Raw genomic sequence first — 20,286 nt, 5'->3', positions numbered from 1 at the left:
GACTGCTCTCGATATTCAAAATTTCTTGCATTCTTCTCTCCTCAAATACATCGCCATAGACAAATTGTTTTAAAAATATTTTGCTGTAAGTAATGTTTTAGCTAAAAAAATTTGACACCACATTTGTAAAAATGTTTTTTACCCACAAAAAACAGAGTCAACACACTCAAACCTAGTCCTACCCAAAACAAGAGCACCACCATCGAAGCCAAAATAGAAGACTGTGAACCAAAATGGCTTTGAGCTTCTCTATAAAATTTTTGAGTCTTGTTGTTTGTGACCTCTAATGTTGTTTGTACATGCTTGCCCTTCTTGTACGATTAGTGAGTTATGTAACTTTATTTTACAAATCTTTATAGCAAAATAAATCTGTTTTTAATAGAAAGTGTCAAATCAATTGCCTAATATCGAGGTAACTAGAGGAAGAGGATGGTGGAAGATGGTAAAAAATGGAAATGCTCATCCGTACGTATCAAATACGAAAGAAAATAAGTTTAATATAATATGTGAGTTTTGATATCAAATTTAGAAGAATGAAAGCCAAAGGTATAGATTAAAAAGGAAAAGAAAAGAAAAAAAGAGAGTCATAATCAAAATGAGAGAGAATAAAAAAGAAAGAGATGGAGAGAAGTAAAATAAGAAAGGAAGCGGTGAAATGGAAAGAGAGAGAATTTAGAAAATGAGGAAAGGAAGCAAAGAAGGAACGTTAGAAAGAAAGAGAAGAGAGGGGAGTGGTGGGAGAAGCAGAGAGAGAGAGAGAGAGAGAGAGAGAGAGAGAGAGCGCAGGAAGGAACCAAAACCCGATTTCCCAATTCCCTCCCGATTCGCTTCCAATTCAATTCTATGCGATACAAAACAATACAATTCAATGGGATGAAAACAAAAACCGCCCAACAAACTCAATGAAATCCACCTCCCTTTCCTCTCTCTCCACAACACCAACACTCCGCCTATATATACGCGTGTGGTGCGAATAAGATTCTCTCACAAGAGTGAGAGACTGAGCGTTTTAGAGACAGAAATGGCGAGGTAAGCTCAGAGAGAGAGAGAGAGAGAGAGAGAGAGAGAGAGGGAGTGTCTGGGTAGTAGGGCTTGTTTGGGAATCTTTCGGTTCTTCAGCTGTTGGATCGGTGGGGAGATCTCGGATTTCGCAGGCGGCTTGATCCGTGCAAGGTGATATTTGTTTTCTCTGGTTGGCTTAGATTTTGCTGTGATGCTAAATTTGCGTAGTTTCTGGTCACTTCTGGGATTTGTTTTTTTGGTTTTGTGGTTTTGGCTTAACTTAGTTGGGTTTGGTGGAATTTGTATCTGCATGTTAATTTGGATGTCACTAGTTTTGGTTTCTGGAGTTTCAATTCAATTTCATGTCAGTTTCTGGTTTTCTGTGGATATATCAGAATATCATTGCTTATCCCCGAAAGAGAATTTCCTTAAAAGATAAATGTTATCCGTGGGGTCGTGTTTGTCCTCCCTGGAAATTGTTTCCACGAACTGGGAAACTTATTATTTCAATATTGGACATTTTACCGAGGTTATATGTGGATTTTCCATTGGCTGCATGGCACAGATATAATGCCTGTGTCCCACAAAAATCAATTTCGAGATATTATCTTTGTATCTTAAAATGATATTGTGAGGTCTTCTGCTTTTTTTACTTACGGCAAAAGAAAAAAGAGTAAATAAATAAAATAATGTTGCTATAATCTATGCTTGTTCTCCAGAAAATGTATCTAGGGAAATTTATTACGGAGGGAAGTAGAAAAGTTTCAGTTCTAAACACATTCCTTAGGTTGCATGGTGGATGTTTCCATGGCTGCATGCATGGATTGCCTTTCTTGAGATGCACGGAGCCTTTAGGTACAGCTTGCCAGTTTATAAAGCGAGTCTGTTCCCACAATCCCTCAAAAGTGATTTTAACAATATGCGATAAAAAAATAGTTGTGGAAGATTTTTAGTTTTCATCGATTACCCCAGAACAATTGGAGATATTATTGTCTATTCTGGGCTATGATTGTTTAGGGAAAAAGGGCGTTTTTTTTTTCCAGGAAAATATCTTCTCTTTTAGTTCTAACGTATTACTGACGTGGCATATGGGATCTTCCCGACGCTGCACGGAACAGGATCATACATTTTGAGATTTGTCGGTTTATAGAGCGAATCTGTTCCCACAATCCCACAAAAATGATTTTAGCAATATGCTATATAAATTATTTTCATTGATTACCCCCAGAAGAATTGGAGATATTATTGTCTATTCTGGGGTATGATTGTTTAGGGAAAAAAGGGTTTTTTTTTTCCAGGAAAATATCTTCTCTTTTAGTTCTAAACGTATTACTGACGTGGCATATGGGATCTTCCTGACGCTGCACGGAACAGGATCATGCATTTTGAGATTTGTCAGTTTATGGAGAAAATCAGCTCCTGGCTTCCCGGAAAATGATTGTAGAGAATATTTTCATTCTGCCACTTCTAATAGATACATACTTTATTAGAAGATATTGTCAGAGTGGAGAATGTTTATGATTTTTGATAGAAAAAATCGGATGTAGTATAAGATTCATGTGAGATGACATTACATAATGGGGATGGATTTGGGATTTGATTTTCATCCTTACCACATTCAGATGGAAAGGAAACTTTTTGGGGTATGTCTGTTTCCCTAAAAAACTTTGGAACCTAAACTTCAACTGAAGAAACAGGAGGAAAACTATATTTTCTTGTTTTGAATAGATAACTGAAGTTATAAGGTAATCTCCTCATTCTGTATGCATGGTTTGACACCTGTTGAGATCTACGGAGCCTTAGATACAGTTTCACAGGTTATGGAGTGAAACAGTTCCAGCTGTCCCAGAAATGATATAGGTTTATTACGGTTTTAACATTAGATTCTGCTGTTATTCACTTTTCAAGACCTATTTCTTTGCAGATCTAGTTTTTAGCATGGAGGATATTTAAAATTCATTTTTTTTTTTACACTTATCAAAACTAAAAAAAAAAGCCTTGGTGTATGAATCTCTACATCTATAATGAACGGGATGAGGTAAATTTGGGATATGATTTTCATTGTTTCCTAAACGCCCATTCTTCTTTTACATCTTCCTAAGGAAAACGAGAGATTGGTGCCGGAGCTCAAGTATTTCTTTCTTAACGCCCTCTCTCATTGGATTGTGCTTCAAAATTGTGCCACTTTTATATCTCTACTTTTCAAGAATTTTTGGCACCTTTTCCTTTTGCTAGTTAGATAGATCTCTTGTAAGCTTCGTGTGTACTTGGGTAACGTTCTCTTTTGCCTTAATAGAACTTATGCGATTTATAAAACAAATATATCATTTCCCTAAGGAATGCTTCCTGGGCAAAAGTTTGTCTGGAGGGAAAACTAAGGTTGCGTTTGGGTAGTGAGGTGATCTCAGATATTCTGTGAATAGTAATGAAAAAGTAATAATAGAATATTGAATAGTAGTGAATAGTAGTGGATAGTAGTGAAAAGCAGGTGAAAAGTAATAATAAAATTATGAATAGTAGTGGAGTATTCTGATAACTGACTTTAGTTTTAAACACATTTTCTTTTTCTACATAGTTCAATCAGATAACTGACTTTGCATGATATATCCTCCTCTAAATAGGCAAATCCACGGCCCTGAGCCCTTGGCCCCCTAAAGTTGTGAGGAAAAAATATAGAGTATTCCGGTGGAACAAAGAGGGAAAACAATAGCTAAAAAAGGAAAATCTGTATGGTTATAAAACTTGGTCATACTTTAAAAGAAAATCTATATATACATTCTAGTTTTTGCCGAAATCCATATTTTCTTTTTAGTAAATAAGCCATTTTTGTCACCAAATTGATTTTGGTGGTCTGATTGCATATTTTTACCGTACACATACACATATTGCTATCATCTCTTTTATTTTTAATTTATTTATCATTCACAGTGAAATCCAGTTTTTGTATATTATTTTGTTGTTTGGTTTGATAATTTCTTTTAGATTTTTTTTTTTTTTTACAAATAAAACTTACAATTTCGAATGTAAAATTTTAGAGAAAAATAATGGATGCACTTACTTAAATGTTTCGATATCTCAATACTTTTAAAACACGAAAGAAATATTTTTTTTTATGAATAAAAAACATGAAAATATATAAGAAATTTTTCTATTTTTAAATGTTATTATTTTTTATGTGTGCATCTACTTGAATTATGTAAATTTCTTAATCGAAAAATTACGTGAATTTCTACTTATCAAAGAAAATTACATAAATTTCACGTTCTTGTGACCCTTCTAAATTCTCTCTATTTTTTTTCTTTTTATATTTTTTTTCTATTTTATTTTTAATACTTTGTTAACGTTCCCCAAATAATTTCCAACCTAACAGCTTATTTAACCCCCAAAAATGCCCGCTCCCTACCCAAGATCACAGTAATGGCTTCGTCTCGGCTCCTCTTGCTGCATGGCAAAGTATAATACATTTTGAGACGTGTGAAGCCTTAAATAAAATTGATGGGTTTATGGGGAAAGCCTTAAATTCACTTTGTTGGTTTATAGCAAAAAAAACATTGCTGGAGATGCATACTTTATAAGGGGCTTAGTTACTTAGATTGTGCCGTTTCATGTGTATATACTTTATTAGGAATGTGGTGTTTTTGAAAATATCTATATTTACATTGTTTACAAAAAACATTGGGTTTGGGGGGGGGGGGTTGGGAACAGATAATATTATTATTGCAAATTTATTACAGAAGCTTTTGTTTGTGTGCCAATAGAAATTGACAACATTAGTATCTACATCTCAGCCTATGATGTGAGTGGTGAGTTGTAAGAAAAAATAATTATTAAGGCACAATAATCACTGACCTCTTTGCATATTGCTGCTTTAAGGCCCCCCCCCCTCCCCAAATGCATGCACAGAAAAAGATGAAATGGCACTCCTGTCGCTATCATTTAAGGATTTTACACCCTCAACAAAACCAATTATGACCTTGCGAAGCGTAGACAAATATGAAGTATTCAAGGGATCATCACCGTAACCATCATTGTCCCTCCACCCCCATGGGGCACTTTCCTTTTGTTCTCTAGAAAACTAACTCTCTAGGTAACTACAAAAGAAGAAAATAGTCCTATGAGAGAGGGGAGATAATGGGAGAGAGAGAGAGGACGAGAAACTATTGGGTAACAGCAAGATTATAGTGATGGAGGAGCTCAGAAACATGTCAAGATTGACTGGAAATTTAGATCATCATGATGGTGTGAGGATGAGTGTATGTTACAAGAGTACAAACATGCCATATGGGAGGTCTGAGCAGGATTAAATGTTGTATGAAACATAATTATAAAAAATGTTGTGTGAAACTTAACATAGATGGTGGGTAGTGTTCTAGCCATGAGTGTCTCTTGCTGCAAATGATGGCCAGGTTTGACTGCAAAAGATCACCAAATTTTTTGGCTACGTACCTGTGCTGATTGCTTTGCATATAATTAGTGCTACTAACTTATCTAATTGCTGGGTCATTCCAGGGTGCTAAAACTGTCTGGTAAGATAGTTTTGCCTAGATCAACATGATAGGGTTTGCTGTATGAACCAAACTGGCTGATTGATTAGGTCATTGGTTACCTGGTGGCTGGACTTTTCTGGTTTAAATAAATATGGATCTTGGGAAAACATGCATTTTAATAAGTATCACCTAGGGAAAACATTTAACTTTTTCGGTTATAATTGTTTATGGTTTATCTTTGATAAAATTTACTTATTTTGAATCTCATTAATGGCCATTTAAGGATGGATGTTATTGGCATCCCACACATCAAATGCAACTAGTGAGAGTATTTTGTGAGAAGAGAAGGAAACAACAATTATGGTATACATGTTCTCTTAATAGGAGAGGATATCTTATAGGAATGTTGATTTTTATTTAATGCATTCATGTTATTTGTTGATCTATAAGGTTGATTCCCAAAATGCATGACAGTGAATAATTGTGGTTGGCAAGCCCTTGGTAGTTTCTATAATGATATTTTACTGCTTTGCTTTAGAAATAAACAAATTAGTTATGTTGAACGTGTTGGTCATAATGTATTCATCTTTTCTTGTTTCTTTGGCATAATGTGCTCGTCAAAGGTAGAAAACCTGGACATCGTGGGTTCTTTTAAATTTGATGTGCTTCTATGGTGTAAGTTTTTTTTTAATCTTTTGATTTTTCAATCTTGGTTATTATATATGCATGGAACTTTTGCCATGCAAGGAGGGCCACAGGGGTGGGGACCTTGTGCCTCAAATGCATTAGTGGCTAGGAGTCTCCCCATGCATGAACTGGGTGTGTGGGTTGGGAGAGATGCAATCTCCATCACTAACCTGCCCTATTTGAACAATGCTAAGCAAAGAAAGAGAACAGTCTGCTGACTTGAGTGTTTCTTGCAATTAAAAATGCCTGGCTTTTGAGTTTTGAAGTTCACTACTCTTCAAATTCTGCATTTTGGACCTGTCTGACTGACCCTGTCTAACCACCCAAATGCATGCCTCATCAAAACTGGCAGGTTTCCTGGGTTTCAAGCAGATCTTATCTTCCATACGCTTTAAACCAACCATAGGTGGAGTCCAAATGGTTCAACTGCCTATGGATTCATGGAATGTCATCCAAAAGCATCCGTTTCGTTTAGAGACCAGGAATCTTTAAAGAGTAAAGTTTTTTTTTTAACCGTCAAAACCTCGTTAATGCCTTTTTGAGGCTAGCTGTTATGGTATTCAAATCTGTGGATGCAATGCATCAATCAAGATGGAGTGCTTACAAGTTACAGGAGAAGAAAAATAATAAAAATAATGATGGAAGATGTTGTTTGAATACAAAAGAAAAAACACTGTGATATTGATTATGTTTTTGACTAGTATGTGGCCTTCTAAAAATTTATGTGCACAAAACTGTAGCACCGGTAACAAAACCTGAGTGATTTTTCTATTGTCTAGTGTTCTGAGATTGTTTTTTTTACTCTCTCTCTCTCTCTCTCTCTCTCTCTCTCTCTCTCTCTCTCTCTCTCTGTATGTCTTTTTACAAAATTCCCAACTATGTGTCTTGAGCAGAAAGTTTTTTGTAAGGTGCTAACTATTTTATGCTTTGTTTTCTCTGTTTTGTTGAATGTCATTGACTGCTAGATTTCTTTTGAGGGAGGGGATAAACACGGAATCATATACTTTGTGGTAGAATCATCTTCAGCTGTCTAACAGTTGAGATTTTTATAGTCAGCAAATTTGGGCGTGATTTTATTATATCATCCCTTCTGACACTTTGCTTTACATCTTCCAATTTCTCATTGAATAGTGTCCTGGACCACAAGTTGTTTAAAAATGGTGTTCAGATATTCTCTTGAGGAACCAACTGGGAAAATGGAAGGAGCAGGTCCTGAAGCACCAGCCACAGCTGGTGTGCAGGGTTGTGGTGTAAAACAGCTTCCCAAATCCTATGATCAAGAGTATGGGTACTTACAGAAGGATTTGTTGTTGACAAATTCTCTATTGGCTAGACATAATGACTCGAAAGATGTTGAGAAATGCTTGCTGGAAAAGAAGGTGCATATTCCTAATTTTGAGTGCATGATACTGAAGAAAATCAAGCCAACGATCATAGCAAGTTCTGGGGAGAAGTGTGATGGTCAGGAATCAGATGATAGCTTCCTACCAGGTCTCACTGATGATGCAGCATTAGATGTGTTGGCCTGGAGCAATAGATCATACTACCCAAATCTGGCCTGTTTGAACAAAAAATTCAAGTCCTTGATTGAGAGTGGAGATTTATACAAATTGAGGCGAGGACTTGGTGTGGTTGAGCACTGGGTTTATCTTGCCTGTATACTGATGCCATGGGAAGCATTTGATCCTGTTAGAGAGAGATGGATGAGATTGCCCAGGATGCCTTGTGATGAATGTTTTACTTATGCAGACAAGGAGTCTCTTGCTGTAGGGACTGAGCTACTTGTCTTTGGCCGCGAGTTATCAGGATTTGCAATTTGGATGTATAGCTTGCTTACTCGGGATTGGTCAAGATGCCATCTAATGAACTGGCCCCGCTGTCTGTTTGGCTCAAGCAGCCTTGGGGAAGTTGCTATTGTAGCTGGGGGGAGCGACAAGAATGGTCATATTCTAAAAGCTGCTGAGCTTTACAATTCTGAACTGGGCACCTGGCAAGCTTTGGCAGATATGAATGTCCCTCGCAAACTGTGTTCGGGCTTCTTTATGGATGGGAAGTTTTATGTGATTGGGGGAATGTCAAGCCATACGAATCGTTTAACTTGTGGTGAAGAGTATGACATGGAAATGGGAACATGGAGAAGAATACAGAACATGTATCCAGTTTCTGGTGTGGGGAGAGAGCCAGCTATGTGTTCCCCTCCTCTGGTAGCTGTTGTAAATAATCAGCTTTATTCTGCTGATCAAGCAACAAATGAAGTCAAGAAATATGACAAGATCAATAACTCATGGACAGTTGTGAAGAGGTTGCCAGTTAGGGCTGACTCATCCAATGGTTGGGGCCTAGCATTTAAGGCATGTGGAAACAGCTTGTTAGTGATCGGAGGACATAGAGGACCTGAAGGGGAAGTTATTGTGCTCCACTCTTGGGAACCAAAGCATGGAAACCAAGACTGGCGCATCCTTTCTGTCAGGGAGCGAGCAGGTGCTTTTGTCTACAACTGCGCGGTAATGGGCTGTTAATTGCTTCCTTTTTTCTTCTTTTTTTTTTCCTTGTGTCTGTTCTTTTTTAGTGCAAATCGATCATTGACTTGTGGAAAAACCAAATAATTTTATCAATTGGGACGGTAAAGCATGTTTTCTCTGGTATCTTTAATTTGAAAGTTTTATGTTGATAACTTGTGCAGTCTTCTTCTGTCAATGGCACTTATTCATTGATCTGCCAGCTTCAAAAACAAGCATAATGATGTTTGGTATTTTCTTAGAATCATAATTTTCTTGCCTAAAAATAAAACATGCATGGAACGTCATAATGGATGGACGTATCCCAGATCTCTTCTCCAAGTTTTCACTCATCTCTGTGTGTGTGTCTGCAGGTGTTAACTCATGTACCTATGTCGCTTTTCACCTCGTGCATAAGTTTAATGTCAATTATTAATAAAAACAACAAAGGATAGCGTAGTTCTTTCTTTAAATGCTGTACACGTACGTTGTATTATCTGAGAAATATATATGGTTGATGTAAAGAGGATTGATTGATGGAGTTAATTTCTGGTCGCTCAAAGCAGCTGTTTCAAGTAAACGAGTCGTTTGCTTTGCACGTGGCTAGGTTTGCCATTGTGGTAAAGCTACATTAATAATTAATTGACGACCGAAGTTGGAGCTTTAATTAAGCATGCACACACACACACACACACATACATATTTGTATATAGGCTCGAGCATCCACTCGAGTGATGAATTTCAAGTGTCCCTGAAGAGTTTCTCACTTCATAAATCACTTTGAACCTGCATTCATTTGCCCTGGACTTCTTCATAGAGCTTTAAATACGAGACTCTGCATGGCCCATGCACGCCCACGTCCCCTGTTTCATCAAAATATCTCGCGTCTCCCAGACTATCGGTTAATTGTATTCGACTTGTTCAATGTACAGGGCACTAAAGTGATAATATGTAGCTAATACGATGTATTTTACACCATGGAATAACTAGAAGTTAACAATCGACATAATCATAAGAGATGACACCAGGAATATTAGGGTTTAATATTGAAAGCCAAGCATCCAAGTATAATGTACATTATAATATATATTAACATAAATAATTTTTTTTTTAAATTGTTATGATTATAGAAAGATTTTATTATCAAAGCCGATTCGTAGAAATATTTAGTAAAATAATTACATGACATAATTTGATTTAAAAGACAAATTTTAGAATTTGAATCTTAAAATTCAAATTTTACCATTTAAGTAATGTGTTTGATTTGCTTTACATACCGATTTAATAATAAAATAACTTTAGATTATATAACAATTTTTTTGGAAACAATGAGCTTTGTTACTGTTCATCCACATCATCCAACCTCCAACCTCATGTTTTTTTAATTTTGTAACCAATGAATTCGTAAAAGTTCATTAAACTCGAGGAAATTGGATTAAAAATAATAATAATAAATAAAGGACAAAGAACTTGTTAGTTATTACTCTTAATCATCAGCATTACTCTAGCGCACTATACAAAAGAGCTTTTGGTTTGGAAGATCAAAGAATTTGTGAAATTTTTCCGTTGTGAAGATCAAAGATTTTGTTTATTATATAATGGCTAAAAGTTTACCTATGCTATTTTTACATTACTACTGCTTAAAAAGTTTGCTAATTCTCTTTAGGAGGGGGGTCTTTGACTCTTTCCTCCCCTTTCCCCCCACTTACCCTAAATTTTGTTTTGCCTGATCTATGTTCTTTAGAACACCTACATCCACCACTCACCTGCTCTTCACCGATCTCGATCCGCTCAAATGTAGCCTTTTGCCCTAGTCTCTAGTCTTGATCGCTGACGCATGGTTACAAGCAGTCACCTTTAGAAATGAAATCAAAACTAACCTAATAACCTCATCATGTGATGCACATCCATACAAAATGTTTCTGTCCACCTTTAAAAAGAAGTTACTAAAACTAATCTGTACACAATAGTTCACATAAATCACATTAGTTAAAGCTAATGAAATAAATAAGAGAGAAAATAAAACAATGTCTGTTGCAATTTGATTTATTTATTTTTATATAGAAGTTATATTCTACCTACTCATCACCTTCATTGCCCCATTATACCACCCAACAACTCGGCAAGAATTTAAAAAACCTCTTCCTCTCACTAAGCTATCTAAAACTTTAGATTGAACGAAAGGGGGTGAAAGCTTCGGCTCCTCCCCCCTATTCCTCCTTCCCCTCCCCCTTTTCATCTGTCCATGTTTATCTCTGTGTAGTGTTTGTCTTGGTTTTGTTTTTTTGTTTTTCAGACCGAATAAGGGAGGATCGTCGTTCGGGTCTTTGCAGCCGTCTACCTCCTACACGCGCCCCATCAGGATGAAGCCCAGCCACCGATCTTCAAGCCCACCAAATATGGCGTTCATCGGAGTGGAGCGTAGCCCACACGTGCGGGATGAAGCTCTGGATCTCGTCGACGCATGCCCACCACGCGCCACCGCAAAGCCCTTTGCCGATGCCATGCTCGACTTCTTTGGACTCCTTGACTCCGGGGATTCCAAGATCGATTGTCGGTTTCCCTCCCTGAGTGACTAGCACCCTGTACGCGCCACTGCCGACGCATTGTGCACTGTTCATTCGCTGTGGTCTTCTGTTTCTTTGTTCTATTCCAGTATTTTGTTGCTTTTTATTTTGTGTTCTTGTGTTCTTTTATTGACCCAAGTGAGGTGTTGTGCCTTTGGATCGTACGCAATCTAGGGCAAGAGCTATTCGAGAGTGGGGGGCGATGTCATGGCCGATGATATCGTACGACCAGTACTCACGTAGGTTCTACCTTCGTAGTGGAGGCTGTTGTGTCCGTACGTGAGCTGGGTGCTCGTGCCATCAAGGCTTGAGATGCCGATGCTTGTGGTGGGCGTGTAGTCCGGGTCACACCGAGGCTTGTAGTTTTGTAGTTTAGTTTGTTAGTAGTTTTTAATTAATGTGTTTTATTTGGTTTTTGTTATTTTAGGTTTTAATAAAATAGAAATAGGCTATTGGATTTAGTGTCCATAGCAGTGTCCCGTACTTTTCCTCCCTAGGAGGATAGAGGAGCCTTCAAGTTCTGTTTACAGAACGCTTTCTCTGTTAGGAGAGAGTTTATTGAGAAGTTAAGACAATGTCCACCACAAAGAAATTTGTGTGTGGGGAAGCCCTAGAGCTTATGCGTAATTGGCTCATAGTCTGGATTTATTCATGTATTGATAAGTCACATTTGTAATTTTAGTTCATTAATGAAATGAGACTATTTCATAAAAAATAAAAAAAAAACACGGCAAGAATTTAAAGAGCATGGTAATTGCAAATTCATGTCTCAGCTATGATCGCAACAAAAACTGCCTTTGGCAATGTCCCCATCCCATTGCATTCAAAATAAATCCACATGCACTGACTGGATTCATCTTTTCTACCACTCCATTTGCATTGAAAGAATGGGTATTTTCAAACTATTGAATTAACGAAATCAGATATTACAAATACAGTAGCATTCAATATAATAGTTGGTTACTCCAGTCTTCCATACAGAATATCATACACACGAATAATCCACACCAATATTCTGACCCTTGTGTTCTTGGATTTAGCTTCCTCTTCTTTCCCTTCACTATCCATCATTCTTTGACTGCTCTCACAGTATTCTTGCCTTGGGGTGTTTGATAATTTTTCTCATTATCATTGAGAATTAGACCTGCAATTATAATCGTGACAAATTACTACCACACTAATATGGGAGGAGAAAAATGGGCAAAAGAAAATTCAATGATGTGGGTATAGTTTTTATAAAAGAAAACGGGACATGACATCTCATAGATAGGGCTAAACAAAAAGCCCGTGTACCTAACCTAATTACACAAAAATGGGTACCGGAATTGGCCGACCCGTTTCCTTCTTTTTCCGGGTATTACCCGTTACCCGTTTTAAAAACTCAAAACCCACTCTCACGTCAAAACCTCTGCCCCTCTCTCACAAGTTACAACTCCGAAATTCTACAATCTACTGCTCTCACTCTGTATCGCAACTCACGCTCTCTCTCGCAACTCGCTCTCTCTCGCAACTCGTAGCTCTCACTTAGTCACTCTACAAGATTACAACCATCGAAGGTAAGATTACTGTGGGTGTTTTTGTGAGTGTTTATTCCAGGATTGATTTTTATTTTTTTTGTGGGTGTTACCCAGTTACTAGATAAAGCTCGTGTTTTTGTGGGTGTTTTTGGTTTCTATGGGTGTTTACCCAGTTACCCAGTCTTGGACAGCAGGGTTGATTTGTATGAACAGGAGGGACGAAGAAAAAAAAAATGGTTAATAACTTGATATCTCAAATAGTTTAAACTTGAACTTTTTAATATGATCTTTTTGTTGGGACATTTTTTGATCTGGACCTTTTAGGTTAAAATAGAATATGTCCAATGGCATTCTCTTGTCTTTGTGTGTGCTTATGTGACAGCCATAGATTTGCATTCGGTATTGTTTTTAGTAGGATAAAAGAAAACATTGAAGATTGGCATTGGAGTATGGTAGCAATAAAGCCATAGAAAGTGGGGACAGCTTTTCCTGCAATCATAGTAGTTTGTTGTCATTATATAAGGGCTTGGAACTACATTTGCTCATGTGAGAATGTGATAACTTTGGTGGTTCTATTGGTCCGTTCACTTTGCTGTATTGAGCTAAGGTCATATTGAGAAAAGTTGGATCTGCTTAGTAGTGTTTCAAGCCAATGATATGTTGGATGAGTCTTTATCTTTATGAGTCTGATCTGAGTCGAGTAAAATCTTGGATCTTCTTTGTATCAGCTTACTTCAGTCCTTCCAATTGACTAGTTTGTTTTTCCATATATTAAATAGCTGTCCCCATGCAAGCAGTACAACAAATGCAGATATTACTATTTATATATTTGGAATTAAAGTACTGCTCCTATGTAAATATATTGGTGTACCTGTAAATAATTTATCTCAAATTGTAGTTGAACCTTATGGAACATAGTGCTACTATGCCTTCATCTGGGTCTGAATCAATGCCCAATGTGATTCATTTGGATAACAATCTACCTCCAACTTGCATAACACTCTACCTCCAACTTTGCATAGCTCTCTCCCAACAACTAGTCCCCAAGTTCGCCCTCCCATCACAAGAAAACAAGGCAGATCATATGTATGGCAACACTTTACAAGGATAGAGGATGTTGAGGATCCCAATGAGCCCAAAGCCTCATGCGATTATTGTGGTAAGGTTTTATTATGTCATCCTAAAAAACATGGTACTTCATCCTTGAAGTACCATCATGAGACATGTAAAGTCTTTAATGCTAGTGGAGTTGGAAGGGATAACCCCCAATAAAAAACGATTGGGACTAGGAAGGCGGGGATGGATGGTACAACTAGCAGTTCTAGTGTTGGACTTGCCAAGTACAATGAACAGAAAATACAATCGGCGGTAGCTAAAATGATAATCATGGATGAGCTATCGTTTAGATTTGTAGAAAAACAAGGTTTTAAAGACTTTATGGCCGTAGTTGAGCCTAGATTTCCAATCCCCTCTCGCATTACTGTTATGCGAGATTGTATGAAGATGTACATGTTAGAAAAAGATAAGTTGAAGAATATGTTCATGGCATCTAATTATAAGATTTGCATCACTACTGACATGTGGACATCAATTCAAAATCTTAACTATATGTGCATAACAGCCCATTTTATTGATGATGATTGGATCTTACATAAGAGGATTATAGATTTTAAGAAAGTTCCTGATCACAAAGGAATAACAATAGGAAAAGAGATTGAGTCATCTGTACTTGAATGGGGCATAAAGAAGATATATACAATCACAGTCGACAATGCATCCTCTAATACTACGACCATCGATTATTTGAGGAAAATTGCCAAACTTAGGGATTGTATGGTATTAGAGAATGAACTTATGCATATAAGATGTGCACATATTTTGAATCTCATTGTCCAGGATGGATTGAAAGAAGTTGATAAAATCAATTGTCAAGATTCGAAATGCAGTTAAATATGTGAAGTCTTCCCCTGCAAGACTTAATAAGTTCAAGTCATGTGCATAGAAACAAAATATTTTGGGTGGTGGGCTTCTCTGTCTTGATGTTCCAGCTAGGTGGAACTCAACATATCTAATGTTAAGTGCGGCTCTCAAATATTATGCAGCGTTTGAGGTGATGCAAGATGAAAACGATGAGTTTGGCCCATATTTACGTGAGGTTGGACAAAGAATACCAACTTTACATGATTGGAAAACCATCAAAGTTTTTGTACAATTTTTGAAGCTTTTTTATGATATGACTTTGCGGGTTTTAGGCTCAGTTTATGCAACTTCAAATTTGTTCATTAGAGAAATATTTACAATCTATAATCATTTGAACAAATTTTCTATGAGTGAGAATAATATGCTGAAAACCATGTTGGAGAGGAGGATGTTGAAATATGACAAGTATTAGGGGGATTTTGAGAAATTGAACAAAATGTTGTTTATTGCATCTATGCTTGATCCGCGCTTCAAGTTGGAAGTTTTGGAGTTTTGTTTTAGAAATATTCTTGGGAATGAGCGAGCGTCTGAACTTGTTGGTTGGTTAAGGAGGATGATTGAGCGGATGTATAAACAATATTCAAAATCCAGTGTAGGTTCAAGTAGGGGCCAATCAAGTGTTTGTGAGACCCAAAGCAACACTTCTTATGATAATGTGGATGATATATTAAGTATGTTTGAACAATATCAAGCATCAAAGGGTGTGGTAGAGTCTAAATCAGAATTGGATAAGTATTTCATGGAAAGTGTTGAAGGATCGACACCCGACTTTGATATTCTATTATGGTGGAAGGTGAACTCAATCAGATATCCGATCCTTGCCAATATGACTCAAGATGTGTTAGTTATTCCCATATCTAATGTTGCTTCTGAGTCGGCATTTAGTGTTGGAGGTCGTATCTTAGATTCATTTCTAGCTCATTGGCACCAACAACAATTGAATCTCTTATTTGCACACAAAACTGGTTAATGGCTCCCTCCATTAATTATGACTCCCAAGATGTAATGGAAGATGCTGAAAGCTACAAGTTAGAAACCGGTAAGATTCACATTTGAAAATTATTTTCATATAGTCTTTTCAATTAATTATATGTTTAACAATTTTTTTTTTTTTCATGTAGAGTTAACTTTGAAGAATATTTTAAATGAGGTCGATTGAAGATTACTTGAAGTACTTTTAGACCAAAATTGCATGGTGCGATTTGGTAAGCTATATCTTTTGTTCTTTCATTTGCACATACAACTTTCCAAGCTGTGGTCTCTTGATGACTATACTTTTTTTTTGTTTACTTGGTGAAATAATTCCTGAATCGGAACTGAGAGATGCTTCTTGCACTCTTTTTCTACAAATTTCAAATTTGTGAATGGGCAGAAAAGACCATTTCGACTATCAAATGTAGCTCATCAAATGTAGAGTACAGGATATACTTTTGAATTTTCATTTCGACTATCAATTTGGTTACTTCAAATGTCCTTAATCTGACAAGCTAATAATGTCTCATCAACCACTCTAAAGTCTAAATCACTGTGAAAACAATCAAATATTTCATAAAACATGGATACAAAAAAGTTGACTTCATTTCATTTGAGATTGAAACTAAACAGTGAGTGATCGATTGTGGGGGAGGCCTGGGTGGGAATTGACAAAATCAATCCAATCTAATATTACTGCTCTGAACTGACTATTTTAATGCATTAAATATCTCTCTTTCTACCCCACATTTACTGTTTCATAAATGTAGTTGTCTGATTTACTTAAGAATTATGAATGCAGTGGAAACAGAGGGAGGCCCTTCATTTAAAACAAGATGCAACAATAGCTCTCTTGTGAATCTGTGATAAAGGTTGTGATCAAATGCAACCGAGGCATGCAGGCCAGCAGCAAGCATGTACAACTTGACCTCCTCAGCCCTTGGATATATATCCTGCCTCACTTCACAGATGTTAAAATGTTTCCGGCTTAAATCATAACTGATGGTGGATTTCTATTGATTGCCTCTCCAATTGGAGAGGGCTTAGTTATGGATTTTCCTTGTGGATCTTTCGGGATTGATGTAACTAGGATATTGCTCTTTTTGCCTTTTGGTATAACCAGGAAGTTGCCTTAGGTTGGATTTTTCTTTTTGATGTAAGCAGTTGTTAATTGTGTTGAATGCTTTAACAAACAGATTTTTTGTAAATGGATTTTTTCTCATTGAAATGTAGTGGATATATCATAGATGCAAACTGGAAAGTTCTTGGGCTCAGAGTCTTATAAGAGACTAGCATATCTATGTATATATGGCAATTAACTAAGCACCAACTATCAATATACAGTTGCCACGAAAAACAAGCAACATTACTGTACATGCAAGCTGACCCATAAGGGTTTTTCACCTCCATCACTAACAAGCCCTTCCCAGAATTCTTACACGACCTCAAAACACTCAAAAAAACAATTTCATGTTCATGCCGAAGCATCGCGCTGGGCGCTTCTAGACAATGTTATTACCGTTCAAAATCAAAATGGCCAGAAAATTGAAAAGCATTTAAAGATCTTCCTTCTAGTGATTAAAAATAAAAATAACTTTCTATTTTTCTAGATCATAAAGAATTTATTACTTATATATTAAAAAAAAAAAAGGTCGGAATAAACGGGTATTCCGAAATCAACTTCGGGTCGGGGTATCGGGTGAACGGAAGCATGCTGTAACAGGTCGGGTCAGAATAGCTAATTTCAGGTCGGGTGAACAGTCCTCCTAATAGAGGTAATTGGGAATATTGTCTTAGGTAGGGCCCAAGTGGCAGAAATAGATCTATTTGCCAACCCCATGCAGCTGGAACGAAAGCATAGTTGATCACGTTCAAGAAGAAAGAAAACAAAGCATAGAATGGATAAATTTGACTGACATAACACCCCACATGGCCAAAAACCCAATAATGGCAAAATCTATTAGTGTTTCGAAATGATATGTGGAAATATGTAATTCCCAGGTTCGAAAAGCAATTCTACGCACAAGCCATTTAACTCCTAATCATAAATCTCAAGTGCTGTTTGAAACAAATTTCCCTTTGTAATCCTCAGAAATTTTCGAGATTACAAGCAGTAATCTGGTGTTTTAACGGTAGTGTAATCTAATTGAAGCAAAATTTCCCATCTCCTACGTCCCAAGATTTCAAAATCAGATATAAGGTGGACTGATTCAACAAATATGGTGCACTCCTAAGATTTTAGAATCAGTGATAGGATGATGGATTCAACAAATATGGTGAGCTCATTAAAAGCCACATCCACAAAGGGAACTGCAAATCACGTAATCTATTTAGAAGGGTCATGAGTAGTGACCTGGATATTGTACCTTTTTGGGTCTTGAATCTGGAAAATTGTACAAACCTCCTGATCAACAATCATAAAATCAAGGTAAGCAATTGCATGATTCAAGTACTATGGGTTAAGTTATGAACAACTGGAACTTTGATTAAATGAAACAAAATAGTATCTGATTATCACACATACTTGCTGCAAAATTACATTAATCAATTGGATGTTTGTCGGCTTGTCGAGACGTATAATGTGCAGAAAGCAAAAGCAGAGAAAGGAAAGCACTGGCCACAAAGATAGCATCAAACCAACGGTGATAAAAGTCAAACTGAATATCTCCCAATACATCCGTTATGATCATCCTGCCAAGAGAAGCCAACCCAGAAAACACCATTTTATTAAAATAATCTAATAGCTAAACGGACTTGCATGTTACAGTTAAATGAATTAAGCAATGGCCGGTTAAGATATTCAGCTCGCTTCTAGAATTTAATGGTTCAGAATCAAGAAAAATACAACAGCACACATTATATATTTATTAACAAATACTCAAATTAAAGGAAATTATGAATAAATAATTCCATCAAACAATTCACCCATACTTAAAAAGTTTTTGCCTCATCTGACAAACAGCATCACAATACCTGGATTGCTCAACATATTCAGTAGGTGGACGGTGTTTTCTAATAGTCAGAAACCTTTTGAAGAAACAGAAATCAGAAAAGCGTTAAGAAGCATGGCGGGTGACCAAGCTCCAGGTTTAGATGGATTTTCTATGGCTTTTTCCGAACATGTTGGGAAGTGATCAAAGAAGATATAACGGGGGTCTTTAATGAATTCCATGAAAATGGCATGTTCGAAAAGTCTCAATGCAACATTTATTTCTCTCATTCCAAAAAAACCTGGCGCTGTAGAGGTAAAAGATTATCCCCCTATTAGCTTGGTGAGCAAAATCTACAAGATCATTTAGAAAGTTTGGCGAATAGATTGAGCATGGTGGTTGAGAAGTTAATCTCAAAGCACCTTTATACGAGGTAGCCCGGGTAGGCAAATTCTTGATTCGGTGCTATGTGCTCTATATGCTCGAGAGATGAGGCTTTGGCCCGAAATGGTGTTCTTGAATCAAACAGTGTATCTCTATTGTTTGTTTTTCTGTCTTGGTGAATGGCACACAATAGATTTTTTAAAAGTACACGAGGGTTGAGACAAGGTGACCCTCTATCTCCGCTACTTTTTGTTTTCATAATGGAAGCTTTTAGCAAGATAATTTTCGGGGCTGTGGAGGGCGGGTTCTTATCTGGATTCTTAGTGGGGGAGGCAAATACTGGCTTACTTCACATCTCACCTGTTATTTGCTGATGACACCCTAATCTTCTGTTGCACTAGTCATGATCAAATTCGAGCTTTGAAGGCACTCCTTTTATGCTTTGAAGCTGCTTCAGGGTTGAAGGTGAACTTAGCTAAATTAGAAGTAGTCTTAGTGGAGAATGTTCCAAATGTGGAGAGAATGGCTCACATCTTGGAAAGCAAGATATCCCAACTGCCGATGGAATATTTGGGTCTTCCTTTGGGTGCCCGGTTCAAATCAAAATCTATTTGGGATGATGTGCTAGAAAAAAAAAAGGTGTGAAAACTGGCTAGTTGGAAGATGTACCTATCCAGAGGTGGTAGGGTCATTTTAATCAAAAGTACCCCATTCAACTTGCCAACCTACTTTCTATCACTATATCCGCTTCCCACCAAGGTGGCTCATCACATGGAGAAACTTCAATCGGATTTCTTGTGGGGGGAGGGGGGATGAATGATGAGTTTAAATTCCACTTGGTAAAATAGGATACGGTGTGCTCCCCTATCTCGGAAGGAGGATTGGGTATTCAGAACTTGCAATTTTTTAACAAAGCTTTACTTGGCAAATGGCTATGGAGATACCATAATGAATGGGGAAGCATTATGGAGAGCTGTCATAGAATCAAAGTTTGGTGAACCATGGTGAGGATAGTGTTTGAATGAGGTTAGTGGGACTATGGAAACACATAAGAGAGGATGGGACACATATTCAAGAAATATCCATTTTGAGGTGGGTGATGGATCCAAAATCAAAATTTGTCATGATGCATGGTGTGGCAATAGGACACTCAAAGAAGCTTATCCAGAATTCTACGGCATAGCAAGAATGAAAGAAGCCTCAATTGCGGACCTTTTAGCCCCGATTTGGATTGGAAACTCATCTCATCTCATCATTACAAC

The 20,286-nt window shown here is 37.1% G+C and overlaps 2 protein-coding genes across 6 annotated transcripts in view; one reads left to right on the top strand and one right to left on the bottom strand.

The window, feature by feature from the left end:
* The first annotated feature begins 722 nt into the window (after nucleotides 1-722).
* LOC109010219 (F-box/kelch-repeat protein At5g60570-like) lies at nucleotides 723-9,341 on the top strand. Of its 4 annotated transcripts, none has more exons than XM_018990978.2 (4): nucleotides 723-1,173; nucleotides 6,529-6,671; nucleotides 7,308-8,680; nucleotides 9,049-9,341. In XM_018990978.2, the coding sequence occupies exons 2-4, from the start codon at nucleotides 6,617-6,619 to the stop codon at nucleotides 9,127-9,129; spliced, it is 1,509 nt and encodes a 502-aa protein (XP_018846523.2). In that variant the 5' UTR covers nucleotides 723-1,173; nucleotides 6,529-6,616; the 3' UTR covers nucleotides 9,130-9,341. The 4 variants fall into 4 exon arrangements, with proteins under 4 accessions (XP_018846523.2, XP_018846524.2, XP_018846526.2 ...); XM_018990979.2 differs by lacking the exon at nucleotides 9,049-9,341 and adding an exon at nucleotides 8,860-9,016; XM_018990981.2 differs by lacking the exon at nucleotides 6,529-6,671.
* Nucleotides 9,342-11,992: 2,651 nt separating this feature from the next.
* LOC109010218 (GPCR-type G protein 1) overlaps nucleotides 11,993-20,286 on the bottom strand; it is a 44,132-nt gene continuing 35,838 nt past the window's right edge. The window contains exons 13-15 of one of the 2 annotated variants that reach the window (XM_018990976.2): nucleotides 18,235-18,401; nucleotides 18,077-18,114; nucleotides 11,993-12,385 (exon numbers count right to left, since the gene is read on the bottom strand). In XM_018990976.2, the coding sequence (XP_018846521.1) occupies nucleotides 18,251-18,401 (151 nt within the window). In that variant the 3' untranslated portion in view covers nucleotides 11,993-12,385; nucleotides 18,077-18,114; nucleotides 18,235-18,250. Of the gene's footprint in view, nucleotides 12,386-18,063; nucleotides 18,115-18,234; nucleotides 18,402-20,286 lie in introns of both variants that reach the window. The other variant, XM_018990977.2, reaches the window with a different exon arrangement.

This window comes from Juglans regia, chromosome 13 (genome assembly GCF_001411555.2).
Source record: "Juglans regia cultivar Chandler chromosome 13, Walnut 2.0, whole genome shotgun sequence".
Taxonomy (NCBI): Eukaryota; Viridiplantae; Streptophyta; class Magnoliopsida; order Fagales; family Juglandaceae; genus Juglans; species Juglans regia.
The sequence above is the reverse complement of the archived record's forward strand: the minus strand, read 5'-3'. Positions and strand labels throughout refer to the sequence as shown.